This window comes from Peromyscus californicus, unplaced genomic scaffold, assembly GCF_007827085.1.
Source record: "Peromyscus californicus insignis strain IS unplaced genomic scaffold, ASM782708v3 Scaffold_5__1_contigs__length_169319896, whole genome shotgun sequence".
Lineage (NCBI taxonomy): Eukaryota > Metazoa > Chordata > Mammalia > Rodentia > Cricetidae > Peromyscus > Peromyscus californicus.
In genome coordinates this window covers 102919793-102934143 of record NW_026294573.1, presented here as the reverse complement: position 1 = coordinate 102934143, position 14351 = coordinate 102919793, and the positions used below count along the sequence as shown (strand labels likewise).

Below are 14351 nucleotides of genomic sequence, written 5' to 3'. Positions count from 1 at the left end.
TTACCGCACGTACTTAAACCCTCTGGGGGAGCCACTTCCCTTTAACCTCAGGATATCTACAAGGCTCTTGCCACCTCTCCTTTCCAAATGGCAAAACGCAGATTCAGAGACCATACTCCTTGCTCAAGATCTCACTACAGGAAGTCCTCAGACCATTCTACTCCTGCTCTAGAATGCCCCAGAACCTGTGTCCCAGACTCAGCATCTCTAGGAGGCAGGGCTCCCCAGAGATCACAGGTCTGTGAAATCTTGAGATCTATGGGCAAGGGCTGCCACTAACTCCTGACAAAAGAGCCCCAGCTTTGCCCATCCCCATTTCTTCTAGGAAATCTGACAGGAAGTTCCCCCACTCTGTTCCATCCTCTGCCCAGAACACAGGAAATGTGTCCAGGGAAAGACAGACAGACCAGGGCCCACCAACCTATGGAGTGAGTGCTGAGCCTTGTCGGCCCATCACTGCACCACACAGTCCTATAGGGATTTGCTGGGTAGGGTTCTGACCGAATGACAGAAGTTTCTTATCGGCATTGATGGGAGTGAGATGGAAAAATAAACAAAAAGGAAAGCAAGTGTGGGGTGGGTGACTAATAGAAAACACACAGAACTAGGAGAACTAGTGTGAGAGGCACTCCCAAACAAAAGGCACCAAGCGCCAGAGATACAAAAACACCCTAGCACCAAGAACAGGCAGTCCTGAGAGGAGCCCACAGCCAACTGCCCCAACCTCACTATGGGGTCACACTGAACTTGCCATTATTTTGACACACTGACACCTCAAGGTCTTGGCTGTCCTTCCTGTCCTCCCTAAAAAGCCAGCAGCCTGTTTGCAGCGACCCTGGCTGCCTCACCAGAAGCTGGAGCATTTGATTTTCTGAGCTGGTGAAAGGATTCTCACTCCACTGACCTCCTGTATTCAAGGCTTTTCAAACTCAGGGCAGGCAGGAAGGGAAGGTCCAGGGGATCTGAATGGGGCCCTTGAGACCAGCAGGAGAGTGCAGAAGAAGGCCTCACAGGAGATCAAAGTCCCAGGAAGCAGCAGAGGGACTACCTTTTCACTCATGGCTGCTATTCACAGCCCTGCCTGATGCTCCCAAGTCCAGCCGGCCAGCAGTTCCCTTGGGTCTTCCGGAGACAGATGTCCCGCCTCTGGCACTGAACCCCAAACCCAGCAGGGTCCTAGGTCCACTGCCACAGCTTTCTCCCTGAAAGGTCACAGGTGAGACCGAGGGACCAGGCTGCCTCTCCACAAGGTCCGACTCAACCTGAGGGTCCGGGCCTTCCCCAAGACTCCCAGGCATCTCTGAGCAAGGGTCCCTTACCCACTTCCACCCATGAAAAGCAGATTCAGAGCCAGGCAGGATAGCAAAGGGAGAAATGAATAGGAAGACCACTTCAAACTCTGCATGTCACAGATGCACCCCTCAGCTGTCACAGCCTCCAAAAGTCACAGTAACCAAAACAGATGCCTTCTTTGATTCTGCTGCCTTTCTTTTGTCCAGCCCCTGCTCATACCTCCAGTGACAGGGAACTCACTACGTTGATAATAGTGAGTTCTTCTGTCCTTGGTCCAGGCTAGCTGGTGTGAGGGAAATGCACACTACTCTAGCTGCCTCTTGCTCCCCATAGCCCCCTTTAACCACCGGTGCTCTGCCCTCAGAGGACACAGGGACCTGATGCTGCCTCAGTCACAGAGCAGTTCATCTGAGCTTTGGGCACAAGGGTCATATCCCCAGGTATGGACACATCCTGGAGAGAAACTTGGAATTTCTAGTCTGAAAGGACCCTTGCTAATATGCTGCTCTGGTCTGCCAACGTCCTAAGGTGTTTGTTGTGGCTCCAGGACTCTCCTCAAGTAGGGCTTTCTGTGGAGGCCTTAACCTGCTAGACAGAAGCCCCATGACTGAGGAGACCAGAGACCTCATTTGCTCTCCTCATTAATTATGAACTCTCTGAAGGCACATGAGTGACCCATTCTACCAGTAAGCGTTTATTGAACATCTATTACATGCTTGACGTTGTTCAATACAGTAGCCATTAGCCTACTGTGATGGGTAAACATTGGAAATACGGCTAGTACAACTGAGAACTAAAGTTTTTCTTCTTGTTTTAAAACAGTTTGGCTATGTATCCTAGGCTGGCCTTGAACTCACGATACAATCCAGGTTGCCGTCAGACCCGCAGCAACCCATGCTCCTGCATCATTTCCCCAAGTGCTGAGATTATAGGCATGGTCTACCAACCACATTTGTCTAATTTTTTTTTCATTTCATTTCATTTCAATGTACTTAAATTTTAAAAACAGAAACTAGGCTGGTGAGGTGACTCAGAGGGTCAAAGTGTTTGTGGCACACGCTTGCTGACAGGACTTCAACCATAGAAAGGTAGAAGGAGAGAACCGAGTCCACGAAGTTGACCTTTACACTCCACTCTATGACATGTGAATGCCCTAGCCTATACACATCACACGTATACAACAGTAATACTAATTAACAAATTTAAAACCAATAGCAATTAAAAAAAAAAAACAAAAGCTGGGCTGGAGAGATGGCTCAGAGGTTAAGAGCACTGGCTGTTCTTCCAGAGGTCCTGAGTTCAATTCCCAGCAACCGCATGGTGGCTCACAACCATCTGTAATGAGATCTGGTGCCCTCTTCTAGCCTGCAGGCATGCATGCAGGCAGAACACTGTATACATAATAAATAAATGAATCTTTAAAAAAAAAAAAGCCACAGAAAAAACAGGATTGACAACATCTGATTGGAGGTTGCAGATGTTTGGGGTCCAAACTGAGATGTGTTATGCGTGTAAAATGTACACCATATTTCAACAACTTAGTTCAAACAAAAAGAGGCAGTGTGGCATTATCTGAAGATTTGATTATATATCAAAGTGATGTTCAGACTAGGAAAATATGTTATTAAGACTAATTCCACTTGTTTCTGTGTGAGTGTGTGTATGAGCATACACAAGTGTGGGTTGGTGTAAAAGCATATGGAGGCCAGAGAGTCACGTGATGTGTCTTCCTCCATCGCCCTCCAGGTTATTTTTTAGACAGGGTTTTCTTTCTTTCTTTCTTTCTTTTTTCTTTTGGTTTTTCGAGACAGGGTTTCTCTGTGTAGTTTTGGTGCCTGTCCTGGATCTCGCTCTGTAGACCAGGCTGGCCTTGAACTCACAGAGATCCGCCTGGCTCTGCCTCCGGAGTGCTGGGATTAAAGGCGTGTGCCACCGCCACTGCTGCCCAGCGAGACAGGATTTTCAATGAACCTGGAGCTTAGCGGTTCAGCTGGGCTGGTCAGCCAGTGAGCACAAGGATCATCCGCCTCTGTCTCCCCAGAGCAGGATTATAGGCTCACACCACTGCTTGAAGCTTTTTAGGGTGCAGGGGGTCCAAACCCAGGCTTTCATGCTTGTGTGGCAAGTACTTTACCCGCCAAGCCATCTTCTCAACCTCTAATTCCATTACTTTCTTTTTCTTTTTACTCATTATCGGGTTGGGGTGGGGAATTGGTTGGTTGATCTTTTGTTTGTTTTTGTTTATCTCTTGAAACCAGGCTCCCATTGCCCAAGCTAGCCTCAAACTTACTAAGTGGTCAGAAGCTGACCTTGAACTCTTGATCCTCGTGTGTGTTAACACACCCAGATTTGATTTTAGTCTTTTTGAGACAGTCTTAGGTGTGGCTAGGCTGGCCTTGAACTCAATCCCACCTCCAAGTGCTAGGAGGACACGGTCACTCTTGCCCTTCTTGTTACTGTTTGGTCTCCAGAGAGTGGTTAATGACACCTATGGCTTTTGTTCTGTTTCTACAGAACGGGGCTGGTGGGCCAATCACTTCCAAAACCACACCAACACCCCCAAACATTCAGCACAGTATTTCTTGAGTCTCTATTTTCAAACTAAAATTTTGGGGGTTACAGCCATTATCGAGCCACCTGACATGTTTGCCACCTCTCTCCCTGTCCAAGTCCTGGAGCTGGTCCTTTCTCTGTACCTGCTCACTGGCGTCCCAGACGGGCACGCTCTCCATCACCTTGGACCGGCATGTTCTCCTGATGATGCATCTCCTGAGAAGGGTCTTCCGAGACCCTTCGGCTCTCCTCTCGGCCTTGCTCACCCCACCCCCGGGGAGTGTCACCTCATACTTAGCCCTTTGGAGAGACTTGGAGCCTTCAGTCTTGACCCCCCTAGCCTGCCCTCAGCATGAGACTGTGTCCCATCATCGGCTCCCCAAACCTGGGGTCTGGGCAGGAAATACCCACAGGGCAAAACCCGAGGCCAAGCTGGAGATGATAGTGCACCAGCGAACTGAGTGGGGGAATCCACTGGGAAGCCTTAGTTGCCTCATGAAGACATGGAACGAGATGCCCGGCTGTCTTCCTCCTGACTCTTGAATACCCCTTTCCTGAAGATACTCTTCCTGCAGCCTGCTTACCATCCTGGAGATCAGCACCCTCCCATATCCACGGTGTGAAGTCTCATCCCAGCTGGCCCCCGCCGGGCCCAGCTATTCTTTGTGTTGCCCTGGTTACTGAATCATACTCTCTCTGCTCCCAAACCCCTGACCTCAAGGTCTCACTTCACCACACCCTCAACATCATCCAACCTACTGACCATGCTCTGCTGCCTGCCACTCTTCCATACCCACCAAAGGGTCTACCCAGCCCCAGGCTGCTTCACCTCCGCAGCTCCTCTCTGGAAGATCAGGCAGTGGCAAGCGTCCAGATAACACCAGGGGGTGAAACCTCGGGGTTCTTCAGTTCCTTTACTTCCCAGTCTACACAAGCTATGCATGTGACTGTCGATGGCACAGAGCACCCTGGATCCTTGGTTACCGTCCCTGATAAAGTGGGGGTGCTGGCTCTGCCCCTTCACCTTTCTTTGAGGCTAATTCAGGGATCCACAAGACAGAGGGAGGATGAGAAAGGACGAGGAGACCTGTCAGTGCCCCCGCCCCTGAGACATCTCCCCAACAGGAGCCCCTTCTCAGCTCGAGCTGCTCTGCTCTTGCTGAAGCAGGGCAGCTGAGAGGGGCCTCACTCAGGTCCTCATTCTTCTCAAACCTGAAGACCTCCCAAGACTATCAAGTCTTCCTGTCTTAGCCTCTGAACCACAGACAGAAATTTCACCTGACCTCTTCCCAGGGTTCAAGACTCTACTAGAGTTCCAGAACTGGTAGGAGCAGAACATCCAGTCCTACATGTCATCGTGAACCCTCGTTCTTGGTTTTCTGTTGTCTTTGAGACAGGCCCTCAGCGTGTAGCTCACATTGACTCTGGGCTCATAGTGTGGTCTCAGCCTGCCAAGTGCTAGGATTACAGCATGCACACCCCAACTCCTGAGAGTTGTTCTCTGATCCCCACGTGCACACGATGGCACTGTGCACCCCCACCCATAAATAAATAAATGTTTTAAAATTAGTATCTCCAGAGCAGCCACCATCCTCAGTAAACAAGCTGACCAACAGAACTTTCAAGGACATCAACCACCTACTATGTGCCACCTATGACCTACTGTGTGCCTGGCTGGAAGGTCAAAAGCTTCTTTGATCAAGTTAACCCACAGACTTCTCTAGCACCATGCCCCATCAGAATCTGTCCATAAACATTAAACTAGATTATTATTATTATTACTATTATTATTATTATTATTATTTTGCTTTCTCCAAAACTCTCTGCCTGAGTTTTTTAGCTGCAAAGGAGCATCCTATAAGCCATCCCTTCACTGGGATCAAACATAGCCAGGCACCAGCTTGGTACATCTGCTTAGAGTCCAGGTGACATGGAGGAAAAAGATAACACCATCAACCCCATAAACCAACAGAGATGGCAGGCCCACTGCCTCCCGCAGCAAGCTGGCACAGCAACCCACTGAGCTAAAGACTTCTGACATCTGTTCCGAAGTATGGGAGCAGGGGAAGGGGGTGAAGCACGCTCTGAGAGCCATGAATCATGCCAGCTTGGACTACCATTGCACACTGAGGCCAGCTCCAATGCCTGGGGCCCTGAAGACCCCAGGCCAATCCACCACTGGGCTGACTAAACTTTCTAGTTACAAATCTTAAGTAGTTAGGCATGTATTCATGACAACACACATCCCTTACATGATGCTAAGGAAGAATTGTGCCAGCAGATAGTTGAATCAAAGTTTCTGTCACTCTGCTCTCCAGCCCCAGACCACAGCTTACACACACACACACACACACACACACACACACACACACACACACACACACACACACACACATTTTCTGACTAAGGTTTTACAGACTCCCAGGGGGTCATTTAGTGGAAGAAGACCAGGTCACTGTAGTCTGTGTCCTACACAGAGGCGGCCAGTTCCAACAGCCCAGACAGCACAGGAGAAGGTCATCTTTGTAATCCCCAGGAGACCCAGCACTCCTTCATCTCAGGTCCAAGGGCAACAATGCGATGGTTATTGACTTCCCCCCGCCCTTCATCATCATCATCTCTCCGCTTTCCCACAGAGCAGTGTTTCCAGTTCCTGCCCTTTCTCCCCACATGTGGCCCTCACTGCAGAGCAAAGCGGTGGTTGCCCTTCCCAACCCATCTCTTGCCTCCAAAACCCACAAAGGAGACATTGTCGCTTAGCTAAGACCGTCTACACAGCAGCCCTGGGGCACCATCTGTCCTCAGGACTCTCTCAAAAGCAGCAAAGCGCGGGCCACAGTGGCTCTTCTCACCCAAGGAGTGAAATGGGTAAACCAGCAGGGAAAGAGTCCCGACGGGTGCCTGTCTGTCTTCCTTGTCTCAGAGGAAAGGACAGAGCCCTGGGAACTCCAGTCCTCTGCAGGTGAGGGTGTTGAGCTGGCACTTTTGCTCGCCCTGTATGAGCGCCCCCCGTAGACCTTATTTGGTCCATCCCTGACCGGGATGCGCGGCCATCTCTTACCTTCATCCCTCTTGCGCTTGTTGGTGTCGGCGCTGGGAGACGTGATGCCCAGGATGCCACTGATGGAGTATGAGGAGCCTGCAGAGTCGGTGCTCACCGACGACACCTGCGTCACGGAGCCTGTAGACACTGTGGAAGGAGAGGGGTGCGGGCCTGTCACCAGGGCGATCACTAGAAACATGGGGCTGGGTACAACTCCCGCCGACCGAGCAGAAAGGAACACAAGCGCAGAATAAAAAAAAAAGGGGGGGATTACTAAGATCTCAGCCAGCCCAAGGGTGCAGGAGACAGGAGGATGTGGGAGGAGGGCAGCTGGTGCCCCTCCAATGCAGGGGAAAGACCTAGATGCATACTTGAGTCACGTCCACCTCTGCTTACATTCCAGCCATGCGTGCATACAGACTCACACACACACACACACACACACACACACACACACACACACACACAGTAAATAAAGTGTAATAAGAAGTATGCTTCCACTGATGAACACTGGAGAAAGACATGTCTCCCACTGATCCCCTGCTTTTCCCTCGGTTGCTGCAACAGCCCAGGGCGCTACTGATTATTTTTCTATTTGCCACATGAGGAAAGTCAGTTTCATAAGGTGAAGAGATTCAAAGTGATCTAGCTAAGCAGCACTCATAGTTAGCCTCAGGCCTAAAATTTCCCTTCCTGCAAGTGGAAACAGAGGTGGTGACTTACTGTGGCCAGGGCCAGGTCTCTAAGTCCCAAAGGGTAAGGAGGGGAGGGGCCTGCAGCAAGTTTCACAGTGATTCCTAGTCTAGAGTCCAGGGGCCCTATGAAGATCCTCTCTAGCTATGTGGCTGGATTTCCACTTGTGAGATGTGGGGCTTCTTCCTCCCTTCATTAAGACCAGTAGACCGCTCTCACACACCTCTCCATGAGCAGCCAGCCAGAGGCGGTGAGCCTTTACTTTGCAGAGCAGGGTGTGGCTGGAGCAATAAGCCACTTTCCTTGGAGCAGAGGCAGCCCCTAGCTCTGCAGCCTGCCTCGAGGGTGCAGGGCCTTTCTGCTCACATTTGAGCTTGAGTTTAGATCTCCCTTAAGAGACACCAGTGCAGAAATGGCTAACTTCTCTTTCCCTTCACCAGAAAAGCTCCTCAAAATAGATTTATGCAAATCCCATGACCTCTTCTGTATTGAGGTGCAAAGAACAAAGGAACAGAGAGCTCACTTGGCACTTCGAACAGCCACATGGAAAACAGGCTTGGCTGTGTCACGGGCAGAACCAACAACAACTGCTTAGGTGTTTTGCAATCACACTGAGCACAGAGGACCCAGGGCCCTGTTCTGGCTTCACATATGACTTTAGAGCAGTCACTCAATCTGTGAGCTCTAGTTGTCCTCAACGCTCAATAAGTATGTGAACTCTATGAGGTTGTAGACCTGTGAGATAAAGTTTTAATAGAAATTTCTGGGGCAAAACATATCATTCTGCTGAATTACTGTAGAATTATTCCTCTAAGGCTAGTGAAGGATAGTTTTATTTCTTCATGCTACATACCCTGGGACAGTTAGAGCCACAAGTGAAATCTCAGCCACAAACACCCCCTCACCCCACCCAGGAAACCCTCCTCAACCCTGTCATTCCACCCAGCAAAGAAATGGCCCTTCCTGCTACTCATGCAGACCCGCTTCCTGGGCTTTGGTTTGTTACTTTGTTTTGTAGGGTGTTGTTTGTTTGCTTGTTTTTCAAACTCCCTTCCCACATTCTCCTATGGGACTGGAAGCCCTTGAGAACAGGGATTTTTGTCTGGCATCGATTTCCAACCCCAGGGTCCACATAGCAAGGGCACAGTAAAGTCTTCCCAACGGCAGCACAGAATAAAGAATGGTCTTGGGCAGGCAGGACTCTGTCTTACCTTCCTTCAAAGAGTCACCCTTAGAGGATCAGAGAACTCAGGGAACACCTGGTTTGTGCTCCTCCCCCATATAACAAGGGGGAGACTGATGCTCAGAGGTGAGATACTTGTCTAGTTGACTGGGTGAGCTGATGCCAGAATTGAAACTATAAGCCAGGCCTCTGCCAGTCTTCTTTCTCATCACCGTGAGAAGTTCAGGTTTTTATTTAAAGAAAGAATGGCGGTGGAGGCTGGAGAGATGGCTTGTTGGCTAAAAGCACTTGCTGTTCTTCCAGAGGACCTGAGTTCAGTTCCCAGAACCCATATCAAATATCTTATGACTACCAGTAACTCCAGCTCCAAGGGATCCATCGCCCTCTTCTGGCCCCCTCAAGTAAGTGCATGCACACTGCGCATACACACAGATGTAACTGGCAATGATAAATGGACTGGAATACTGTACAATCTGAGATGCAGTGCTGCAGAATTCTTGGGGTCTGTAGCACCCAAACTGGCAGAGGCTTGCTGAATAACCACCTGCTTCCTTACAGTAGAGTAACTTTTCCTCAGCAACCCAGAAATATTCCTTTGTCCTAAATGGAGAAATGATATCAAGAATATGCCTTGATTATAGATGTCATTTTCAACTCCTCTTTGAAGAGGAAGCAAGGAAAAAGTTTAGACCTTAGAGTGTGACTCCACCCTTATGAGTCATGGTCACTCTTAGACTTCCCCTGTGGACCTCAGAAACCCCACAGGCAGCCCTCAACGGTTGGCAGTGTACAAGAGAGCGAATCGAGAGCAAGAGAGAAAAAAAGTTTGGGAAGTTTTGCTACATCTTCACTCAAGACTGCAAGTGCACAAAGAATTGCAGAAGGCTGGTTATAGAAGAAAAAAAACACATTCAAAACTACTTACTGACTAATGATGCAGAAAATGTTATGAATAAGTATCCCTTTCTTGATTTATTACTTTAATTATCTGACATTCTATAGACCCCCATTAGTGGATTTTTTTTGGCTTAGATTTCAATTTTCTGTCTCATGGTGAAAGCTATTTATCATAATAATCAGTAAAATTCAAAACCTTTTAGCAGTATTTATAAAATTCATTTGCCAGGTTCAGCCCTTGGAGAATGACAAAGAAGGAGCATTAGGACGCGTGTGAAGTGTTTTATGCAGAATTATCTGTCCATAAGAATGATTAAAAGTTCTTTAGAATATTTGGAGCCCATTAGATTTTCAAATTTTTTTGAAAAGTTCTTACCTATGCTGTGACTGGAAGCTGGGACTGGCTGGTTGGGGGGCTGCTGTACTTTTGTCCGGATGATCCTGTAGGCAGTTGGGAAAAAAGAGAAAAACAAATGACTATTTACTATTGAGAAGGAAAGAGACCCTGAGGCTGGGACGTTGTCCCCTTGGTAGAGTGCTTGCCCAGCATGAGCAAAGCTCTGGGTTCCATCCCCAGCAAGGATGAAACTGCCTGAGTTGGTGCACACCCATAGTCCCAGCACTAGGGAGGAGGAGGAGGTAAGGAAATCAGAAGTTCAAAGTTATCCTCAGCTACATAGCAAGTCCAAGCCTAGTGTGGCATCCATGAGCCCCATCTTTAAAAAAATGGAAAAGAACAAGGAGGAAGAAGAAAGAGACCTTAGCTAGTTATGCAGAGACACAAGAATGGGGCAGGGCTGGGGTGCGAGATTATGGAACCAGACTGGGAATTAGTTCTGAGGAGTTTCCTCACTGGGTGTCTTTGGGTGGCTTGAATCACCCTCTCTGTTCAGTTTTTCATTTTTTGTGTTTTGGTTTGTTAGGTTTTCTGAGGCACAATCTCATGTAACTCATGCTAGCCTTAAGCTCCCTATCTACCCAAGACTAGCCTTGAACTCCTGATCTTCCTGCCTCTCCTACTAGGTGCTGGGATGACAGGGCTGCATGAGCACAGCTGCCTGAGCGCCTCCTTTTCTGAAGAACGGAGCTGATGTGATACTGGTCCAGGTCGGCCTAGCTGACGCTCAGGTGTGCCTGCAGCCCCATCAGAGATCCTTCCCCTCGCTAGAGCTTGGCTTCCACCTGGGGAACCAAAGCACTGAACCAGGCAAACTGTCTGCCCTCTGGCAGCACTCTCGTGCTGGTTTCTGTGCCCTAAAGACTCCACAAATAATAATACACCCACCAGGGAAATTTGCTAGGAAGAGGATGGGTGTTACTGAAGGTATGAAGGGTTGAAGTGCTGCCCAGGGAAAGCGCTTGGCTTGGCTTCCTAAGAAGCCAGCTCATACACACCCCACGGGGAGGAAGGGTCTCAACGAGCTGCAGCCCTTGCCACTGCTCCCTGGGTTTCGCTGTGTTGCCCAAGAATGACAACAAAAAGAAAAAGGCCAGAAAGTTAGCCAAAGAGATAAAGACCCAGTAAACAACTGTCCGATGAGGCCAAAACAGGTGACCCAAGAGCCAAGTGAAGGACAAACTCAACCACTGGGTCCTGTTTGGCAAATCTATGTTTGCCAAACTCTTGCAGATCCCACAGGGACTTTTGGCTGTCTCCGTTCTGTGTTCAAAGACGTGCTGCGCTCATGGTCTCCTGGAGGCCCCATGAAGAGTTTCCAACTATGAACATACCACTCCAGCTGTGGTCTCTGAGAGACTGAAGATTCTCATTCCCTGGCCAGAGCAGCCTTCAGGACCGCTTTAGGAAAGGAGGCATCAAACTGACTTCAAAGTGCAGGGCCCAAGTAATTTACACCAGAAGCACAAAGGATGGAGATGCCAAAGAAGCAGGAGCAGGTTCAACAGACTGCACATTTGTAAAAACAGAACTTTATTAAATTCAAACCAACAAATTTTCTAGAAAGGACACATGCACCTGGGAGCCAGGAGTGTCCCAATTTACCTTTCAGAACGCTGTTGCTGTTCTAACATGAACCTGACAATAACCTTGAGTAAGTCCATTCCACTGAGAGGCTCAGCACCACCAGGGAGTTCCCACAGATCGTTCTCTGCTTATTTGAAGTAATCAAATACTTTTCACAAAAGTAAAAACCTTGCAGGAAGGCTTGCTGTATTTAAGTGACAGAGCAGCACTGACTTCTCTGTACCCAAAACCTGACCACGCTGACGCTCTGCAGGAGCCTGGGGAGCCTTGGTGGCAGACTTCCAGCAGGACCCACACATGGGGCCTCCAGGAGACCATGAGCGCAGCGCATCTTTGAACACAGCACAGAGACAACCGAAAGTCCCTGTGGGGTCTGCAAGAGAGCTCCCTCCCTGGCATTTTGGAGATGGGTGAGTCATAATATAATAAAACGTTGACTTTCTCAAGAAAAGCACTGTTCCAAACTATTACTTTTTAACAAGACACTTGGTAGAATTTTACTTCATTATTAAAATACCGTGTGTCCATTATAGACGACTATTTACATTTCTGGGTATGTGTGCCCATGCACAGTGTGTGAGTATGTGTAGGGGCCAAAAGACAACCCCGGATGCTGTTGCTCAGGCTAGGCTGGTGGCCCCAGAGACCTGCCTGTGTCTGGTACAACGGAGCTGGCATTGGAAGTGTGTGCCACCACAGTTGGTGCGTGCATGCATACATGCGTGTGTCCTCTCCTTCACCATATGTGCTCCAAGGACCGAACAATCCTCAGGTTGGCAGCAATCACCATCACTGGCTGAGCCATTTCACAGAACTCTACCCAGCTTTAGTAGACGTGGATTCTGAGGAATCCAACTCAGGTCCCTGTTTTCACAGAGCAAACCCTTTGTCTCCCGAGCCATCTCCCCAGCTCCACTGTGGACTCTGTGGGTGACACAGGGAAGTATAAAGAAGACATCTGTCAAGCAAGGCACTGCACTGCAATCCCAGCACTTGGGAAGCTCAGACACAAGATTGAAGGTTTGAGGCCAGCCTGAACTATATATATTGACCCCTATCTCAAAAAACAGGAAAAAAAAAATCACTCACATTGGATACATTATTATACCCACATTCCTGCTGCTGTTTCGAAACACCATTTCCCACCAACAAATCAGAATCAAGCTGTGCACACAGTGTCGTACCCTGCACTTTTCACATTATATTTACCAGGAACTCTTCACATGCCAAACTATTGTATCTAAATGTCCGTTTCAAGGCTGCACTGGGTTTCCAGCCTCTGCACGGGAGGGACAGAAGCGGCAGGTCCTCCGGTTGACCTCACTGGGTGGACGGCTCTGCCCTGCCTGACCTTACAGCTTGGTGCTAGGCGCCCAGGGCACTTGACATCATTAGCTGTTATCTTGGAATAGACTTGTTCATGCGATGCTACAGGCCTAACCATGGAGCACTGGCATCCTGGCCACCAGAGTGAAGCCTTCTGCCCTTTTCTGATGAGTCAGCTTAAGCACCTCCTCAAACATAGTCAACATGTGCATACATCTGTTTGTTTGTTTGTCACGATATTTAAAGTGGTTGTTTCCACTGAGCAAACACAGAATATATAGAATAAAGACCTGGGAATGAGGTTATTTTCTTGACCTCTTGAATCATGTTGCTAACCAACCTAGTTTTTTTTTTTAAGATTTTTTTAAGATCTCTCTCTCTCTCTCTCTCTCTCTCTCTCTCTCTCACACACACACACACACACACACACACACACACACACACACTCACACACGTTGTCTCCTTCCACCATGTGGATCAAAGGGACCAGACTCCGGCTGTCGGACTAGGTGGCCAGTAACTTTACCCGCTGAGCCATCTTGCCAGCCGTGATCTAATGTGTGTGTGTGTGTGTGTGTGTGTGTGTGTGTGTGTGTGTGTGTGTGTGTCTAAAAAAATGTAGCAGTCAAGTGAGTATTCAGATGTGCTAGAGATATGTCCTATTCCTTACTGAAGTCCAGGATAAAATCCTGACTTTTCGCTGAATTTGTCTAGAGGTAAAACAAAGTACATTTTTTTTCACATTTCTTTTCAAAGACCTAAAAATCACTGGCAAAGCATCACGAAAGGCCATAAACCATTAAGAGGCCCCTGCAGCACAGGGAGTAACTATACAGACCCCAGAACCAAAGCCCTGGCATTCAAATCCAGCCTTCAGTTTGCCATCTCCATGACCTGGAGTACATTTCTTACCTCAGTTCCTCATCTGAAAAATGGGAGAAAGAATCATTCCTACCCCATGGAGTTACTATTAGGGCTGAATTAATAGACTATTTAGATGCAGCCAAGCCATATCAAGCACCCAATAAATGTCACATCTCGCCCTTCTCATTGCTGTCTTCATAATGATAGATGAGCAGCTTCAACTTTAAAACCTTCAAATGCTTCACATGTGCCGAAGGCACATGGAACAATTGTGATACCAGCACCCAGGAGACTGAGGCAGGAGGATCCTGAGTTCAAGGCCAGCCTGGGTTTCATAAAGTAAATGAATAAGACTCCTCCTATATTGCTGAGCATAAGCATGGCCCAGGCTAACATGCTAACATGCTCTGGTTTAAAGTCCAGCATGCTCCAGTGGTGAGCCAGGGTCACGCAGCACAGGGTCAGTCCAGACTCCTAGCCCCCAGGTGTGAGCACTTTTCCATGAGCTACATTTG

At 48.5% G+C, this 14351-nt stretch overlaps 1 protein-coding gene across 5 annotated transcripts in view; it reads right to left on the bottom strand.

Moving 5' to 3' along the window:
- Pax5 (paired box 5) overlaps nucleotides 1-14351 on the bottom strand; it is a 186601-nt gene that overhangs the window by 147655 nt on the left and 24595 nt on the right. For all 5 annotated transcript variants that reach the window (XM_052717643.1, XM_052717645.1, XM_052717644.1 and 2 more), the window contains 2 exons: nucleotides 10039-10103; nucleotides 6908-7036 (listed from right to left, as the gene is read on the bottom strand). In XM_052717643.1, coding sequence (XP_052573603.1) covers nucleotides 6908-7036; nucleotides 10039-10103 — 194 coding nt within the window. The remainder of the gene's footprint in view (nucleotides 1-6907; nucleotides 7037-10038; nucleotides 10104-14351) is intronic.